Genomic DNA, 19,381 nt, shown 5'->3' on the forward strand with positions numbered 1-19,381 from the left:
GCTGGGAGCAGGTTAGGCAGGTCACAGCGGGTTGGGGTTGACGGGATGAGGCGCTTCGCTTGCTGGTGAGGTGAGTGCAGAGCTGGTCGGGTCGGCGTCCCGGCTTTGGGAGTGAAGCCAGTGTGAGACAGCGGTGGAGACGTGCAGTTTCCTCCTCGTAAGCGCTGTCCTGCTTCAGCGGTGTTAAAGACTCTTCCCTCTCCCAAGTAGAACCAGATATTGGCGTTCTGTTTCCCAAGCGGGATAGATGGATGGGTTGCTAGCCCTGTCTTGGTTGGTCTACCAAGAAAGTTTTCTTGACTACCAAGAAAATCCGTTGCAGGGGTCTGTTGCTGTGGTAGTGTTGCCGGTTAAATGTTTCGTCTGGGCTGTCTCACTACGCTTAAATGCAGACAAAAGCAGTCGAAAGTCGTGTTGCTGCCTCCCTGGTGTTCAGCAAACCAGAAGGGCTTATTTGTCTTTGCAGTAATAATGGCTGATATTCTTGAGGATTAAGCACAAGAACTCTTTTTGTGTTATAGCTAAGCATGTTAGTAATTTCAAAAAGTATCTTCCGTTCATTTTTGACCATGGTATTTGCCTAGTCAGAAAGAGCACAGATAGGCCTAATTGGGAGGTTGGTGAGAATTACCTTTAAGGCCTATACTGTACTTTTTCATTTGGCCCTTGAATGCTTACAGTTGACTGAAGCTTATAGCTGAACTTAGCCTTATACCAGTGTTGAGTAAAAAAATGCATGCATGCGTAATTGTGTGCACCAGGAACATTTCTCTTGATGACAGGGTTTGCATCATGCTTACGTGCTTGTCACCCTGCTAGATAGTGCCATCTGCAGGTCATGTTCCCATCGTTGACTTCAGTGCGTGTGGTCTAGATAGACAAGTAATATAAATTTAATTGCCTGTGTTAGGTGCACAAAACTTGTTTTTTTATTGACCGTGAGCATTTTATTCATGTAATCTTGAGAATAGAGTGGGTGAGCTTACATTTTTACATAGATGTGTTTATTTGATTGTTATGCACAGAACCTGCATGTAACAGTGTAAACAATATATGATTTAATGTAAATTATTGTATGTGTGTTATTTGTATATAATACACTGCACTGAGGACTCCTTTAGCATTGTGAATCTTTGCTTGAACCGAGCAGCTCATCCATATGAATTCAGTGCAGGGTGGAAATTAACAGTTTCAAAAATAGTACAGAGGAACATTTCAGTGGATTTCCAATATTTGAACAAACAGCTTTAAAAAACCCAAACCAATTCTTTCCCAGTTGTCTTTTTAACTATATGAAATGTAAGTATTTTGATTTGCCAGGTGCTACCAGCAGGTTCATGCAACAGGCTATTTAAGACAGCAGAATTTTTGTCTGCTACCCAGAGTAGCAATAACAGTATTTGAGGGAAAAGTAACCATTAAAAAAAAGCCAAAATTAAGTCCATGGTGTTAATGAAATCTCTGGACCTACTGATTCTAAAGTGTTAGTTTTAATCATATATTGACTGTATTCGAGCCTTATACCAATTAAACAACTGTTTATTGACAAACCTTTGTTTTTAAAACATATGTGCTGTTCGTCATGGAGCCCATGGAAAGTTAAATTGAATTTGCTTGTTATGTGTAATTTAAGTTTGGGTATAGGTAAGAGCAGGGTTGTGTGCTAGACCTTCATTGGAGTTTTTCCGTTTTGCTTACTTCTATCTTTAACACCTTGCAGCCTATACCAATTTACAATCTGTGTTTTAATTTGCAACCTATATTGATTTACAGTCAGGAGTTTGTTCAGTTGTCCTATTTCACATAGTTAAAAGACTGGAATGCATATCTAAAATTATTTTAATGGGGTTGGTTGGATTTTGCTGAATAGAACTACTGGATAATTTTTAAGAAAATACATATAATACTCTCTAAACAATTAGATACAAGATTAGTAAATTCTAAAACCTTTCCTCATACAGGATGTTACCAAGCTGACGCCTCTTTCACCAGAAGTCATCAGCAGACAAGCAACAATTAATATAGGTAAAACCAAACCTCTGAAAAAGAGGGGTGCATTAATGTGATTCTTTTTGGTGCTCATGCAGTAGCATATGGTACCTACATGAGAACATTTTTAAGAAGTTCTTACTGAAACAGACAGTAATATAGATGCAGTGTCTTTATTGACTTATTGAACCGTTCTAATTTGAATAGCAACAATTTTACTTCAGGAACACTGTTGAATGAAGCGAGGAGTAGTTACTGAAGCAAAGTTTATTTTACCTTAAAATTAGGCACTTAAATGAGTTTCATGAAAATGCAAAGATCTGTCCATTGGGAGCTCAATTTAGGATCTTGTTTGCTTAAACAAAAATGATTGCAAAACCCATACGTGCTTCTGGACTGCTCTGGACTTACTGGCTGCAGAGAGTTTGGGGTAATTATGTGTTGATTGTAATGGAACATTGCACAAAATTAAACAATGTATTGACAAACACTTGCTTTTAAAACATAGGTACAATTGGCCATGTAGCCCATGGAAAGTCAACAGTAGTCAAAGCTATATCTGGAGTTCATACTGTCAGATTTAAAAATGAACTGGAAAGAAACATCACAATCAAGCTGGGTTATGCTAATGCAAAGGTGAGTCATTACTATAAATCTAGCACATATGTTGTTACTATATTTCAGGGTGGATATAAGCTTATAACTAACTAACCCTTGGTGAATTAAACTTTTTCTCACTTTTTAAAAATTACTTACAGATTTACAAGCTGGATGACCCAAGCTGTTCCCGGCCAGAGTGTTACCGATCCTGTGGAAGTAGCACCCCAGATGAGTTCCCTACAGATATTCCTGGCACCAAAGGGAATTTTAAACTAGTCAGGTAACTGTAGGAAAATGAATGCTATAAGTTGTGTTTACTTCATTTTACATAACAGAAAATATTCATGATTGTGCTGCAAACTGAACATATTGTTATGGCAGACCACATGTTCTTCGGTGCTGGGCACCCCTGATCTAAGGTATCATCTAAACTGTCTTGTTTTTTTTATTAGTCAGGATGCATAGTCCATGATAGAGCACAACTGTATCTTCTATCCTTGGGTATTTGCAGGACTCTGAAATTAAATTTTTCTGCTATTAATGTAAGTACATTTAAAAGCCACTAGAATGAGAGCTAATGTGGACCTCACAAGCCCATCTTTAAAATTCCTTTTTGTAGGGTGGCCTTTGTTAAACTTTTTCTTCCTAGAGGCAGAAAACTTGGTTTTAAAATGAATATATGAAAGCCTGATGCTTAATGTGAGGTCAGGGCTCTAACTGGAGGTCAAGTGTCCTTTATTTACTTAGTTTCTAAGAAAGTAGAGTGTGGTCATTATGCAAACATAGTAACCTAAAAGTTGTCACACGGGTCTTTACAATGATTCCTCAAATGAGAATAGTCACAAAGACTGTTGTACGACAGGATTCCTAGTTCATGCTTATATATAAAATACACGTAGTGCCGTAATCACTGATTTTCTTCATTTCCTGAGATTACCAGTAGAGCACTCATTTTAACAAAGACTTCTGCTGGAGTGTGACAGTCATGCACCCATTGTTAAACTATTGGTTAAAAGCTTTGGATTCTTTATCTTACTGTTTATTTGCTTAGTGTAGATTTTTAACATTGTCAGTGAAGCAGGAAATTAGTCCCTTGATTTTTGGTGGCATGCTACCAGGAAACAGGGATTCTTCACTGAATAGGTTCAGGCAAGAATGTAGTGAATCTACTATTGTGGTCTGCACAATAAAATCATAATGTTGGAACTAAGAGCTGCAACGTTATCTCTGTGGATAAATCTTTGAAGTGAAGTGCGATTTTAACTGTGTAATTAATGACACGTAATTTTCTAAAATTGGAGAATGGGAGACATCTTTTTTAAAAGCGGTAAGAGAAATCCACTGGTGGTTTCCTTGTTTGTTTGTGTGTGGGCTTGTTTGTTCTTTATTCTGGTGCATTTAAATCTAGTCTAATCTATAAGTAAATTTGTGAAATATTAAAGCAGTACCTAGTATGGATATAAGGTATCGAATGTTAAAATTCAGAAAAACTATTCAATAGCCATTCAATAGTCTTTGTGTTCTTATGCAAATATTTTAAAGGTATTACTTCACAGCATCTGTCTTAATGTTTATTTATCTGTCTATTGTAAGGATGCTTTTAACCTTTATGTCTGCCTAGCCACTCACGTAAATCAGTCAGAGAAATTGTTGATAATTGGCTTTTGGACTTCTTTTTAACCTTCTTCTACAACAGGCATGTCTCTTTTGTGGATTGTCCTGGCCATGATATTTTGATGGCTACTATGTTGAACGGTGCAGCAGTAATGGATGCAGCTTTACTGTTGATAGGTAATGTTTGCTACACAAAAGCAGAGCTCTATTTTTTTTTTTTTAATATCACAAAGCAACTTTATGTGGGTTTTAAAATTTAGTGGAGCGGGGTGAGCAATGAAAACAAGAAAAAATGTATCCTAACAAGATTTTATTTTTTTTACACATGGCTATACATACTCTTTAGTGTGGTAGCTGGCCTGATTGATAGCTTAGTTAGGTAAGATGAAACCTTGTAGTAGCACAGTACTGTAAAACATCGTTTTCTGGAAATGCATTGGCTTTTGAACGTCTCTGAAGCTTTGCTTTGCTTTAAATAAGTAGCCTTAGCCGTACAGGAGAGTCCACAAACATCAGTACAAACAGTAAACCCCGATGAATATGGATAGAATCAAGGTATAGGAGATTTATCTTGATTTAGACAATTTTTTATCTGATTTGCAAACAATGAGAAGTGAGTAAAACTCATTTTTATATGGCTATAGAACAATTTAGTGCTCTGTCGTGATAAATAGCTATTCTGTTATCTGGATAGGGCATGTCAACAAACAAGAACAGCAGCTTCAGATACTGTAGTTTAAATAGTCTGAGACAGCTGATAAGCTGTCATTCGTGCTACCTGTTTAGATCTAGAAAATGTGATAGACCAAACCTCAAGTGAGATTAACCATCACAATGGAACATCAGGCCAAACTTGGCTTGTTGGATGGCTGAAATCCAATGCACACTGATAAATGCCCTATTCACATGCTTGATGTTAAAGAGTTCGGGCATCTTGGCATTTTTGTGGCTTTGGTGATAAGAAAAAAACATAGAATTTTAAGATAATTTCTTGAAAGGTGAATTGTCCATTATGCTACAGTCAGTACTGAGATGTTTAAAGACCTACAGGATAGAGTAAGTCAAGTAGACAGAAGTTAGCTGTCAGTATCTTTGGAAATTTTAATTGTGTTTCTATTGGGAACAAGTAGAATGGGGGACTGGCAACCTCTCATCTGTCATATATTGTGTGGATGCTAAAGCTAGCAGTTCTGGGGAAATGAAGAACTTGGATGCTTTGTGTAGCTTACTGAGAGCTGATTTTTTTTTTTTTTTTATGAAGTTGCAATGGAAAGTAGATGTCCTGATTGTAGGAGTTTTGTCTGTCTTTATAGTTTCTGTATTGCAGTCATTTTTCTTCTTTCAGCTGGTAATGAGTCATGCCCTCAACCTCAGACCTCAGAACATCTAGCTGCTATAGAAATCATGAAACTGAAACACATTTTGATTCTACAGAATAAGATTGATTTGGTGAAGGAGAGCCAGGCTAAAGAACAGTATGAGCAGATTCTTGCATTTGTACAAGGTAAGTTTTCAACAGCAGAAATCCTGTTCATGATGGAAATTCTTCTGTGTTGGGACAAAACATAGTGGGTTTTGGTATGTTTATAGAAAAACTTCTCTTACTTAGATGATGCTGGTATACACAGTCTGTTAATCTGAAAAATAGGCCTTTGGAGTTATGCTTCTTATCTCTTTCAGACTGCTTACGTACAATAGTGTTATGGCTGTTGGTCAGAGCTCTTGATGTAAAACTAAGAGCAGTAACTCGTCTAGTAGCTTTCACTGAATTTATGGTTTCGTCTTGGTATTGTCTGTTCTTGGATTGTTTCTTTGCTAGAGATTGTACTGTGATTTTACTGCAGTGCAGGAGAGAATGAAGCAGTACTTGTTAGGGGGACCTTGTTGGTGTAAGTGCATTAGGTACTTTTATCTAATCACAAAAGATTGGTCTTTCATCTCTCTCTCTGTAAGTCCAGTTCACACAGGGTTATCCTACTCCGTCCATAAAGTTCTGCTCAACTCTAGTCTAGTGCTTTGAGTTTCGTCTTTCCCAGGAGCTCCCACTGTTTTCTCTGCTTTTCTGCCTTGGCTGGGGTATACGAAAAGCTGCAGAGCACCCAGCAAAAGTAGCCAATGGGTGTCTCTTTTTTTTTAAGTTTGGAATTATTGCCTTGCATAAGCTGTTCCTAACAGATATGTCAGAGCAGCTTGATGTGTAAATTTGGAGTTCTTTGTGAGAACTGCAGTTATCCATGGATATAATTAAAACTAATTATATTTAACAAGCCTTGATAACTAAATAAATACTTCCATAAAATTAGGATTTTTCTGGAGTACGTATTTGTATTGCAAAACTTTGAAAAACTAGATCATCAAATTTATAGGAATTTTAGTTTGTCAGAAGGAAATCTGGCTGTAAATTTAATACTGATATATTGAATACTGAAATATCCAGTCTCTCCGAGGAAACTATCTTAAGAATATTTCTGACCACAATGTAAGAAGCGAATTCTGCCTTAGAGCAGAAGATTATCTTGCACAGTGTTCAGAGAGCAACTGTAAAGCTCTTCAGTACGCAGTTACCCAGAGGCAACATGACTGGCTCAAAGTAGGTCTGGCTGGTTTGAGCCAAAACGTTGCAGGGAAGGGTAGATGTTCTGATGCTTATTGCTGTGGGAAATACATATAAAATGTGCTTTGAAATTCATTAGTATTTTTAACAATGACAGAACACTTGGTCATGTTGCTGTAAATACGATATTAAGGCTTCATGTTGAATTTGATTTTGTTTTAGGTACAGTTGCAGAAGGGGCTCCAATAATTCCAATCTCAGCACAGTTGAAATACAACATTGAGGTAGTTTGCGAGTATATAGTGAAGAAAATCCCAGTTCCTTTGCGAGACTTCACATCTGAACCAAGGCTTATTGGTATGTAACGCTTAGGTTCGGGCTTTTGCGGCTAACCATTTATTACAAGTATCTACACTTGGAATTGCGTGTTGCTGAATGCTCTAAAGAGGTAGGTTTAAAAGGAGGTTTTAGTGCACTCTTATTTTAAAACTTGCATATTTTCTGAGACCCATATCATTTGTTCCTGATTAATTGCTGTAGTTAAATATCTTTGGGGTAATTGCTGGGTTTTATGTATGTTCTATGTGTATGACAGCACTAAAACGCAACAAAGATGAGAAACTTATCCGTGTCTTAAACATTCCTTTAGTAGCTATGAATTTAAATTTGATTTAACACAGTACTGACAAACTGTTGAATTTGAAAAATAAATTATTTCCATGAAAATCTTATAGGTAGTCTGGTTAGATTTTTTTTTTCTGTGTTAGAGTCCTGCTATCTCCTGGAAGTCTCAGTTGTTGTCAGACATATTTTGAAATTCAGTTCCACTACAATGAATCTGTTTGCTTCCCCTCCCAAAACTTGGGAGACCTACAAAACATATGTTCGGAATGCATAAACATTGATTACATTAAAACAAGGTTTTATAATACGGTTGTTCATAATATAGTTGTGAAGGATTTTTAAAATATATTTGATCGTTGCTTTTTTTTTTTTCAGATACTGATATTTAACTTAATTTTTGCTGTGCAGAAGCAGTTTAAAAAGCCATTTATGTATATGAGCAGCTTAAATGGTTTTGAGGAGAAAGTCCACTATATACTTAAAAATTCAGAATAAAGTATTCATCATATTTTAGTGTTATCCCTGAATTATGTTTTTATAATATTTATAAATATGTGTATACCTTAATAAGAATAGGGAAGCAAAGTTGCTCAAGAAAGGCACTAATTCTTTAAAAACCTGATCTTGAATAATACAAACTTGGTTATGGTATGTTCTTTTCAGTAATTAGATCTTTTGATGTCAACAAGCCTGGCTGTGAAGTTGATGACCTGAAGGGTGGCGTAGCTGGTGGCAGTATTCTAAAGGGTGTTTTAAAGGTAAGCTTTTGCCTCTCTTGTCTGGAGATTTGTAATTATAAAAATGACTAGAGATTTTGCATGCTTAATACAGAATTAATCTATATAATTGAATGTTTTTTAAACTAGAATACAGTCCTATCTGTCTGTGCCTCATTTTTACTCTCCTGTTCTAAAATACCAGAACAAGAAATAATGTATTTTTGTTTCCATAGTCTTAATGTTTACTAATAATGAAACTAATTTAATTGCTTACAAAAATTGAGGGAGCTATTTTTTTTTCTGTCCTGCCGCTTTTACTTGCTGAATTACTGGGCAGAGGGGGAGCAAAAGAACTTTAAAAGATACCTTTTAAGTGTGTATGGGTTCCCACAGGTCCCACTTCCCCATTTAAGTATTCTACGTATTTTGATTTTTTTTTTAATTTTGTTTGTGGGATACTCCTGATAAGTGGAAACTTTAAAAGTTGCTCTGTTAGACTGGAAAGCAAACTAAATCTTTGAACATTTATGCAACTTGTATTTTCTTTGTCTTGCGGTTTATTGATGCTGATCAGTTGGCACCAATTGAATTAACTCATTTTTTCTCAGTGCTGTAACGTTTCTAATTGAAATGTCATTTTAAAAAATTATCTGAAATTTAATTACTGGAATTATTGCTGATAAATATCCTTTGCTAGAACAGTTTTGTAAATAGTATTGAAGAGAAAGAGCTTTGTTGGCTGTAAGAGACAGAGCTTTCAATATTGTTCGATTTGCAATAATCAGTGCAACGGAAGTCCTAGAAGTCCTAGCCCAGAACCAAGGACTTGTCTAAATAGATCTTGGGAGAAGTAGGTCTTTTCTGTGACTAGTAGTCAGCTTTATGTTCCTTTGAAACAACCAATTAATCACTTTTTCACTTTTGTAATTAGGTGGGCCAGGAAATTGAGGTCCGGCCTGGTATTGTGTCCAAGGACAGTGAAGGAAAACTCATGTGCAAGCCAATCTTTTCGAAAATTGTTTCACTCTTTGCCGAACACAATGATCTACAATATGCTGCTCCAGGAGGCCTTATAGGTAAGAATATTCTCTTATTAAAAGATTCATTTCTTCATACATATTGGAAACACTTGCTTTCACTTAACAATGAATTTGAGTGTAGTAAACAAAAAGGCTATGAGCAATTTCAAATAATACATATATGTAGAAAGAGACGGAGAGACAACATGGGTGTGAAAATTAGATATTCAATAAATAAATAATTTTCCTGAATGTCACTAGCCAACTTGGATTAACTTGCGTTGTGAACTGTACTGGCTTTAACGTAGAATATTTCTTCATTTGTTTAGACAGAGCTCAGTCTTGCTGACATTCTGAAAGTGCTGTCAGGTAATAGGGAATTCCCAGTACACTCTCAGTATGTTCTTTTTAGATCTCCTTCCAATATTTTAATACATATATAAGACAGCTACCTTTCAATTACTCCTTGTGACTTTTCTTGTTTTGTTGTAGGTGTTGGAACTAAGATTGATCCAACTTTGTGTCGGGCTGACCGAATGGTAGGCCAAGTTCTTGGTGCGGTTGGAGCACTGCCAGAAATATTTACAGAGCTAGAAATTTCCTATTTCTTGTTGAGACGACTATTAGGTGTGCGCACTGAAGGAGACAAGAAAGCTGCAAAGGTTTGTACCCCTTTTTTTAGAAAGATAACTGTGGGATTTTTTTTTCTAATTTATTTTATTAACGTCTTGTGCTAAATTTTATTAGTATATACATTTTTTTAAATTCATGTAGTAGTTCTGTCTCCATGTTCATATATGCTTGTCACAAAACATACCTGTTTATTTAATATTGTAGAACTTTTCAGAGGAGTAGGAATTCGTATCAGAGTAGTTTAAAGTACAATAAAGTATTTGTGTATTTCTGAAGTTAGGTATTCTTCCAAACATATTGGTAGTTGTTTTTCTTTGCTATCAGCCTATTTATTTGTGCAATAATTAATTTTATACACAGACTGATCTACTTCCTACTTATGTGCTTTTTATAGATTCTTTCTCTAAAGAACTTTTTAAAGCTAAGTATTTTTGAAACACTGTAGTTGAAAAGAAACTGAACTTGATGCACAGCACAGTCTCATGTTCCATGGTCCATTTTACACAAATCAAACTGGAAGATCATAGTTTTTCCTGTTAGCTGTTAAATCTATTAACTGTTTCATGCAACAGTAGGTTAAGTGCCTCAGCTGTCTCATTATCCTGTGAAATGAAATCTTTTTTGAGAAATCATTTTGATGAAAGTAGGCATACGGGAAATGAGAATAGCCATATTATTTTAAAGAACGGTATAACATTCCAATTTGTAGTAATATCTAAGACTGTTTTTGCTTCTAATACACAGTATGTGCAATCTTCAGGATATTTTGGCATGATATACTTTCTTGGGATTTCTGTACAACAAGAATCTACAGTACTACATACACAACATATTTACATATGTGTCCTTTCACAAGAGTTAAAATATAAACTTTATCCACTACACTTTTGTGCGTGGTTTATGTGTGGGGATATTCATTTTTTTTTTCATTTCTCAGATATATCTTTTTTTGTGGCATCTAGGTAACTGGAGATACTTTATATTGTTTGTAGTACGTTGTTTGTTTTTTTAAATACTGAAGCTTCTGTTTAAGAGTTTTATACTTTTTACTTCAGGTGCAAAAATTATCAAAGAATGAGGTTTTAATGGTAAACATAGGATCCCTGTCTACTGGAGGGAGAGTCAGTGCAGTAAAGGCTGATTTGGGGAAAATTGTGCTAACTAACCCAGTATGCACAGAAGTGGGAGAAAAAATTGCCCTGAGTCGAAGAGTTGAAAAACACTGGCGGTAAGTTGGTGCTAAATTGGTAGACGTACACAGTTGTTTTAATGTTAGTAAAAAAAAATACATGGATCTGATTTTGCTCTAGATATTTGCCTGTTTTTAAAATTCCTCTGGATTCTCCTAACATATTGACACCACTATTGTGGGATGCTTCATTTCATTTCTAGCCTCTTTTAAAAGAAGCATTATAATGGGTATGTATCTATTACTTAACAGACAAAGAAACATCTGAGGTTCATGGTTTGTTGCCATGCTGTAATTGAGCTAACAGTAGGCTATCTCGGCAGCATGGTTTGAAAATTCTAGTAATCCTAAGCAAAGCCTGTCTTTATACACACTGAAGTCAGTGATGTTCAACCTGTGGAGTTGTATGTGACTTCTAGTGCAACCTTGAAGTAATAGCAGGGGAATAGAGGAGGGACACTCTAAGGTTTGAGTATTTTATGTACTACGACTAGAGAGGAAAGAAAAAAGCATCGACTGGATTGACCCATTCAAATTACAAGTAGAAAATGGTTGACTGCACAGTGGCATCTGGAGGCTGAAAATGAGCAGAACTAGTTGATGATTCATTTTAAGCTCACTGCCATACTTGTCTTTAGATAATTATGCATACTGTACCTGTTATGTGTTCCATAAGACTACACGAATATCGTAAGAACATAAGGGTATGTAGATTCGTTGACCCTGCACAGCTCTTGTACTATGAAGGGAAAGTATAAGGGAATGTAGCTGTTCATACAAGAAGTCCCTACCGTATGAAAAGAACCAAGGTTTAACTATCCATGGATGTGTGTTTCTTTTTCAGATCAACAGGAAAGCATAGATGAGAATTCAGTGCTTGCTGTCTCGGAGCTAGCTGACAAATTTGGGAAGAGATTATTCCCTGAAAAAAATCCAATTAAAATGTAACATCTCTTGAAGGGGTTGGGGAGAAAAAAGACAGGACCCAAATTAAGTCAGGGAAAGCAGAAGGGAGAGAAGAACCTATTTATATTTGAAACGATGCATTTTTTGAGCTATAGACTGACAGCCCGTGTAAATTTTAATGCGAGTTTTGTTGCTTCTGTAGATTACTTCCCACTTGAAAAACATGATCACATTTTGCCAAAAAGCCCACTTGTCTCTGGTTTATGGGGTGAACAAGTAGTGGCAGCCTGCTATGAAGGTCCCGTTATTAAAAAGTTGACTTCTGTGCTGTATTAAAAGGACAAAGAAACAGCATAAGGAAACTGAAAGTTGAGAAAAGGGAAAGGAGACAAACTGGGAAAGCCACAAAATTAAATCCAATTGGAGTAAAGATAATACACAGTTGGTACTGTGAAAAGAAACTTGTAGCCTGAGGCAATGGAGTACTGAAAAGATGGAAGAAAGTGAGAAAGCAAGAGATGAACAGGAGGTATAAAATAGAAAGTAAATAATATAGAAGCATAGAGGTTAAACAGCAAATGGCCAAGCAAACAGGATACACTAGTGATTCCAATGAACTGTGAATTTGGAGGTGGACTAATTATAACCTATGGGTACGGTCTGGGTATGGTCCTAAAAAGCGGGAAGTGATGGGCTAACATACTTCAATGTCTCTTCTGGTGTCTAAAGACAGGCTCTACTGCTTAGCACACTAAATTGATATGCACGTGTTGTTTCTGTGTATCTCCATGCCAGAAAACAGAAATGTTTTAGAGACAGTAGTATTAATAACATGGACTGCCTGCTAATTGTGGAAAGGGACATCATCTTAATTTCTTTTTACAAGCGTATTTTTCTGAGGCAATAGTGGCCTATAAAAGGGGCCTTAATGTTATTGAATATTAATAGTAAAACTTACCTGAGAGTTGAGTTACCTTTTATAGGTTACACATTCATTGAGAGTTACAGCTCTGTTTATAATTTTACTGTCATCTTGTGTGAATTTTAATATTTTCATTTCCATTTGAAAGTAATGCAGTACTGCAATCATAGGTGAGAGAAATCAAGCTGTGAGTAGATTTACAGTTCACCAGTGCAACATAAGTTAAAACGTTTTCAGATTTTTGGCTTACTGCTCAGAAAGACATCCTTAACTGATTACAAACGTACAAATGTTCTGCGTCCGTCATCCGTTTTTATTTTGTTTCCACTGCCCAGTCTTAGATCTTACAGGATATCTTGGGTGGGAGAGAAGTGGATAAAATTCAGAATGTGAGAACTGGAGACATAAGAATGACAGAAGGATGTTGATTTATCCTGGATGTTTCTGACTACTATTAAAAATAATATAAACTTGTTTTTCTTTTTGCAGTTTAATTGGTTGGGGTCAAATCAGAAGAGGAGTGACAATCAAGCCAACTGTTGATGATGACTGAAGAACAAAAGAGAGTGCTTCATTTTTAAAGATGAAGTGCCTATTTCTGTTTTGGAGGGGGTATATTTTCACAGTGGAATTGGAAGCTGTGCAAACATTATCTTTGAGTTGTATGGCTGTCCTTGTACGTTTTATTGAATTTTACCCTCTTACTAAAATACTAGTCACTATCACCATTAAAAGTGTAAAAGAATTGGCGTAGAAGTGGGTTTAATTATCCACATTTTAGTAGAAATTAATTGTACATGTCCCATGGCATGTCTAATTTATGTTATTTTGTGTTTCAGACATATCTGTTTAATATCAGTCAAGCCAGCCCCAGTGTAACACACAAACTATAAATCTGATATTGAAATAAAATATTGCTTATTTTCATTAATTCATACAATTTTTCTCAGTAACAAAAGACTGCAGCGATTGTTCAACCAGTGCGAGAATAAAAAGGAAAAAAAAACCAAGCTCCGCTTGAAGACTAGTACCCTTTTTGCACAGCATCTTGTTTTGTTTAGACAGGTCTTTACAGTAAAAACTTTCTTTGTTGGTTTGTATGGTTCTGACTTTAGGTTTCTAGCTGTATTACACAGGATGGCAATGTTGACTGACTTAAATTTATCACTTCCAATATTATAAGGAGTTTTGGTTAAACCTCCAAAGAAAAACTACAAGTAAACTGGATCTGAACTGGCAGTACTGGTTTTTACCTTATTTTAGAATAGATTTACAAAAATAATGTGTTTAATTCGAAACATAGGTGCTTGTCATTGTGGAACTCTGTGTGGGTGACCCGAGAACTCTTCATACAGTTGGAGTAAGCTCCTTATTTCAAAGTTCTATTGAGCAAATACTAGCTATGATCTTGAACTATAAAATATCTGGAAAAGGCTGTAGAAGGGAATGACTCGGGGTGGGGGAGACAGAATTCAGAATGAGATGAGGAAAATAGTGTAAAACCACTTTTGCTTAGCTAGCCTGAATCACTCCTTAGGATAAAACATTATGTAATAAACTTACTGTAGGGTGCTAATACTTTCATCCATTTAGGTTTAACTTCTTAATTTGTGTTAAGGTACATAGTTCTAGGTATTTTATATACTAGACTATTTAGCAAGTCATGCTACTTTTCATATTTTTATCCAAAGTACTGTGTTCATTTGCAAAGCCTGGGTTCGGTTGTTTAATGTCTTCAAGGGCATTCTAAAAGTAAATACTGTTTTGCCCATCAAAATGGACTTTGATGAAGCAGCTTGAGTTTTGTTCCTGATTTTGCATTGTGTTTTGTGTTGCCTTATTCCATCTACATTCTTATACTCAGTTTCTCCATTTCTAAAGTACTTCTACCTCGCATGGTGTTGAGACTAAACACATTAATTTTTTATAGTCCTTCTCCTTTCTAAAAGAAATAGAGTTCAGCTCTAGTTCTTCCTGATTCTTCTAGTACTTGAGCAGTATGCAGTCTTTGAAACAGAAATATTTAAGATTGCATCTTCCATGCTTTGGAAGATCATTTTTGGAACTCTGAGTTCTAGGAGTTTGGATAAACTTATGTCTTGCCTAGTTTGGGAGCATGAGGGTGAACACAAAAGAGAAAGTAAGCTACCGCAGAGTGCTGGGATGACACCACCACCAGGGTGAAATCTCGTCCAAAGAGTTCTTTCTCCATACACAGAATGTGTGGGTCTGATGATACTGAAATGCTGACATGCTGCTGACAAATTGGTTAAGCATTTCTAGGCGTCCAGATCTTTTGGAGATTGGGCCTTAATCTCTTCATCTGCAATTCAAAAAATGAGTGCCACAATTTTCCAAAACACTTAATGTACTCCTTCACTTGGGTAGATAATAAATGCAAAGTACTAGTATCATCCTAGTGCTGGGATTAGTAGCCAGCCTTACATCCTTCCAGCTAAATAGCTGTAGGTCGTTACTTAATTTAGGTCTAAAACATGATTTGATACTGCTGTAGTTGATAACATATACCTAACAAATCTGCTATCAGGAACGTTAAGAAATGCTTTATGAAAGTGTTGTCTTCCCTCTGAAATATTAAGTGATACTTTGCTTGTCTGATGGTGTGCACAGGAACTGGTGGGAGCTAGAGAGAAGAGAGGCGATGAAGTGCCTTGCATCATTCTTGCATCAGCCTGCTTTCATAATGGCTCTTCCAGGCTGGGCTAGTTTGGTGGGGTTTTTTTAGTAGCTGCAGCCCTTTCCCAGGGCAGTTTCTTATGTTCTGAACTGTTCTCCACTTCCTTCTGATGGTAGGCTTAGGTTCGTTATTCGTGCATGTGTGCTGTGCCACGCAGAAAACTTGCCTGAGAGTGGGGTGGTTGTTACAGAACAGTGTGTCTGGCCAAAAGTCTGTTTCTGATCCTTCCCAAGGGAAGAAGGGAGGTTAGGAGCACATACAGGTAGTCTGAGGTGTCAGCTATGACTCACATAGGACATAAACACTGTGCTATACATTCTATCGCATTGTGACGATGGGGGGAAGGTGTAAAGTACAAAGTTCTTCTTTGCCACCAAAATGTTACATTTCCTCCAACCGGAAAGCTTTGACTTTGCTGGCATGAGTAAAGAATAATGGAAACATCTTGAGACCTCGAAGAATACATGAAGCACGTGACTCCGCAGCATCGGAGAGCCAAGTATGAACAGTGTGAGTGTAAATACACTATGTCCTGATGTGTCTGTATCCACCCACTCCGCACTCACTGAATGGTGATGTTGAGATTTAGATGAATGAGAGAAGAGGAAGAGATGCCATGTAAAACTAAGGAAGTTTAAAATTACTTAGATTTTCTTGGCCAGGATGAAAATAGTAACAGATAACTTGTGAGCTCTCTCCCTTTGCCAAGGATTTGTTTCAGAGTGATAATTTTTCTTTGATTTTTATTTTTTTTTACCCTTCATAGGTCAGATTTAGCTACCTGAATGTAGGTGTGCAGGGCACGGGTGTGGAATTGGCAGCCGTCGCATTTGCCACATTCTGGAGCGGTAGCTGGATATAGCAGGGCATCTGAGGTGGCACCAGTACCTGCCTCTTCCAATACTCTGTCAGAACTTGGGAATTGGTTTTAGGAGGGTGCTAGAATAGTGATACCTCTTCACTACCAGGAGGTAGTGAGGTATCACCTCAATAAATATTTTGCAAAAGACTTCTGGCATCTAAGAAACCTGCCAGACCAGTGTAAGTTAACTGAACTACTACAGGGTTTGGTATGGTTTGATTTTTATCAGCCTGTGATTGGTTCTGTATTGCAACTACCAAGAGGCACCGGCTGGCTGTCATTCCAAGGAGATTTTGCTGGTTAGCTCCAATTAAACAAGCTACTTAAGAAAACGAGTTCTCCATTACGTTTATCCGTATCACAAATGCCGTACTGCCCTGCAAACCACTTACAGTTAAAATTCAGGTTGGTTACCTAGTTTAAGAAATTAGATTTTAAGGAAGCAAAGGTGGACAAAACTTCAAAGTAGTTCTTCACTGTAACTTTTTGTAAATGCCAGTGGGGTGACTGCTGCTTCACTTGATTTTATGCATGGAAATGAGGTTATTCTTAATAAAAGTGGATATTACTTTCCTGTTGTTTCTGATGGGAATGAAGTCAAGTTTAAAACTGAATTGAAACGTTGGGAGGAAATAGTGGTTGCTCTCCACAGTCTGCGTGCAACCCCTGCCCTAGAGTAGCTCTCCAGTGCTATGCTGTACACCCCAGCCTTTGTGGCTAGGTAAAGAGTGGTTGCTCTCCACAGTCTGCGTGCAACCCCTGCCCTAGAGTAGCTCTCCAGTGCTATGCTGTACACCCCAGCCTTTGTGGCTAGAGATTGTCCAAAAGCAGTTTTTCGGTGGGAGATAATCCTCTGGGTTGGTTGTGGGGGTTTTTGAAATGTTTCTGGTTCCCATCCAGATGAGCGTGAAAACCTTATTAATGGAGCAAAATATCTTTTAAGAGAGGAGAAGCACCTTATTCCAGATAACAAGGGTCACATCTCTCCTTCACAGCGAGGACTTGCACCTTTCTTCCACATCAGCATAGAATGCTGAAGTCCTCGTCACTCCGGGTACTGCAGGTGGATTTTAATCCTCTGTATGTACGTTCTTCATGGCACAGGACTTGCAACAATTGTTGTGATGCTACAGGGATTTGGCGGGGGGGCAGTGTTCAGAACCGTGATTCTAATTAACTCCAGGTGGAAACTCAATCCGAAGTGGAATAAACACCCACGGGAGAGCTTGTGCAGTTTATTTCTCTTTCTTTTCTCCCTTCCCTTTCTCCCACCGGTTCTCTCTGTGAAAATGAGAGGTGAAAGTGACCCCTTTGCTGCCCACCGGTTAGTACAGAAGGTGTCATTGTCTTGTGGACTAGCATCTCGTTAGTGACAAAAGACGTAGAAGTGTCTTCCCAGTGCCCTGTTCTAAGTTCTCTTCCATTCAAATCTTGCTGCGTAACAGGCAAGAGAACCACCCCCTGCCTTAAATTTGCCATAAAGAAAAACGTAGGAAAAAAAAACGCATGTTTGAAATGGAGGTCAGTCACCTTAGTAACTTCTGTAGAAACACAAACCTGCTGAAATAGGGAAATGTCAGGTTAGTGACAACTGTGGTCATACAGCTGTTTAAAGGAGCAGAAGTCTGGGTTGCTGTTGATGCTTGGACCTATCCTGCTCCTGGGTGCTTGTTCCCCATAGCTGCTGTGTCAGCTCCAGTGCTTGTACACATGTGCCGTGAATCAGATGAGGGAACCTGTTTGAAAAACCTGTGTTTTTTCAGAAGTGAAAGGAAAGTAAGACTGTGTTTTCTCTTGGCAGCTTGGATTTAAAATGAAGTTTCGGTCATAAGGTTTCAAGTGGCGGGAAATGTGAGAAATTCTATTCTGCATTCCCCAGGTAGAAAATAAGCTTTATGTTTCTGCAGATACCTAACATAACTTAAGACTTCATATGTATGATTTTTTTTTTTTTAAAGTCATATGTATGACTTTTTTCATATGTATGATTTTTTTTTTTTAATCTCCATTAAATGAATACTACATCCCAGCCTGTGTGCATGCATCAGTTCTATAGATCTGTTAAGTCACACTGATAACGCAGTTCGAGCTGGGATATTATAACTGTAATACTGTAATTCCAAGTAGTAAAAATGCAAGTGAATGATGGACAAAATAAACCCAAAACATCTCTGGCTTTGGTTTCCCCACATTCTAGCATTTTCCCCTGCTTCATTATTTTTAGGAATTATTCTGGTGAGCTGATTAAAGAAAGGAGGCGCACCTGAGAGTATCTGTGGAATATCTGCCTTGCGGTGGGTTGTGTAACGAGGAGGGTTACAGGAAGAGTGCGTTTCCCAGAGCTGTGGCGGTGGTGCTGTCAATAGCTTTGGTTGGCTTTCAAAGCCCTGGTTTCATGAAAACGTGGGGAGAAAATGTCATTAGCTTAATTTCATACTGAAATTTTCTCTAAGGCGTTGGTACGTATATACTTATGTTACTTATACTGTTGCATATAAGTGACACTAGCTCACGTGAGTTAGTGTCTCAGTGAGACAGATCAGTGAATAGCTGTGCAGAAACTAAATAAGAGTAATTCTGTGATGCAGAGATGAGATAAAGCTAAGAGCTTATACTCCTGCATGATGCTTATTGAGGTTCATTCTGTGAAGAAACAGCTATAAAACACTGAGAAAGATACAAAGTCTTAGAAGGATGGGTAGGCTTAGATTCAACAAAAATGCAGGATGATGTTTTATTTTGTTGCATTGTATACGTTAAAAAGAAGAGGTTTTAGGAAAAGTTGATTTGTAATCATACCTATAAAGGCAAAAAGACATTGCTGCTTTAACCACCGTGGCTCTAACATGCAGGACCTGTTCCTAAAAGTAAAACTTTAAGCTCTACGTAATCATCAAAACCCTGTGGTTATATACTGATGTATAAAGTTTGTTGTGGTAGGAGTTAAATATGCCTAAGAGCAGAACAGGTGAGAGCACAGTTCTGTCGTTCAGTTTCCAAGCAAGAGTGCTCTCCCAATGTCTTACGGGAGACCTTGTCCTTTAAACTCGCC

General features: G+C 37.3%; 1 protein-coding gene across 1 annotated transcript in view; it reads left to right on the forward strand.

Moving 5' to 3' along the window:
* EIF2S3 (eukaryotic translation initiation factor 2, subunit 3 gamma, 52kDa) overlaps window positions 1-14,008 on the forward strand; it is a 17,621-nt gene extending 3,613 nt beyond the window's left edge. The window contains exons 2-12 of the mRNA XM_009893119.1: window positions 1,962-2,025; window positions 2,498-2,625; window positions 2,748-2,869; window positions 4,286-4,380; window positions 5,549-5,707; window positions 6,980-7,114; window positions 8,045-8,139; window positions 9,032-9,176; window positions 9,612-9,781; window positions 10,808-10,980; window positions 13,259-14,008. Coding sequence (XP_009891421.1) covers window positions 1,962-2,025; window positions 2,498-2,625; window positions 2,748-2,869; window positions 4,286-4,380; window positions 5,549-5,707; window positions 6,980-7,114; window positions 8,045-8,139; window positions 9,032-9,176; window positions 9,612-9,781; window positions 10,808-10,980; window positions 13,259-13,322 — 1,350 coding nt within the window. The 3' untranslated portion in view covers window positions 13,323-14,008. The remainder of the gene's footprint in view (window positions 1-1,961; window positions 2,026-2,497; window positions 2,626-2,747; window positions 2,870-4,285; window positions 4,381-5,548; window positions 5,708-6,979; window positions 7,115-8,044; window positions 8,140-9,031; window positions 9,177-9,611; window positions 9,782-10,807; window positions 10,981-13,258) is intronic.
* Window positions 14,009-19,381: the final 5,373 nt, after the last annotated feature.

The sequence above is a fragment of the Charadrius vociferus genome, unplaced genomic scaffold (assembly GCF_000708025.1).
Source record: "Charadrius vociferus isolate BGI_N301 unplaced genomic scaffold, ASM70802v2 scaffold169, whole genome shotgun sequence".
NCBI classification, from domain to species: domain Eukaryota; kingdom Metazoa; phylum Chordata; class Aves; order Charadriiformes; family Charadriidae; genus Charadrius; species Charadrius vociferus.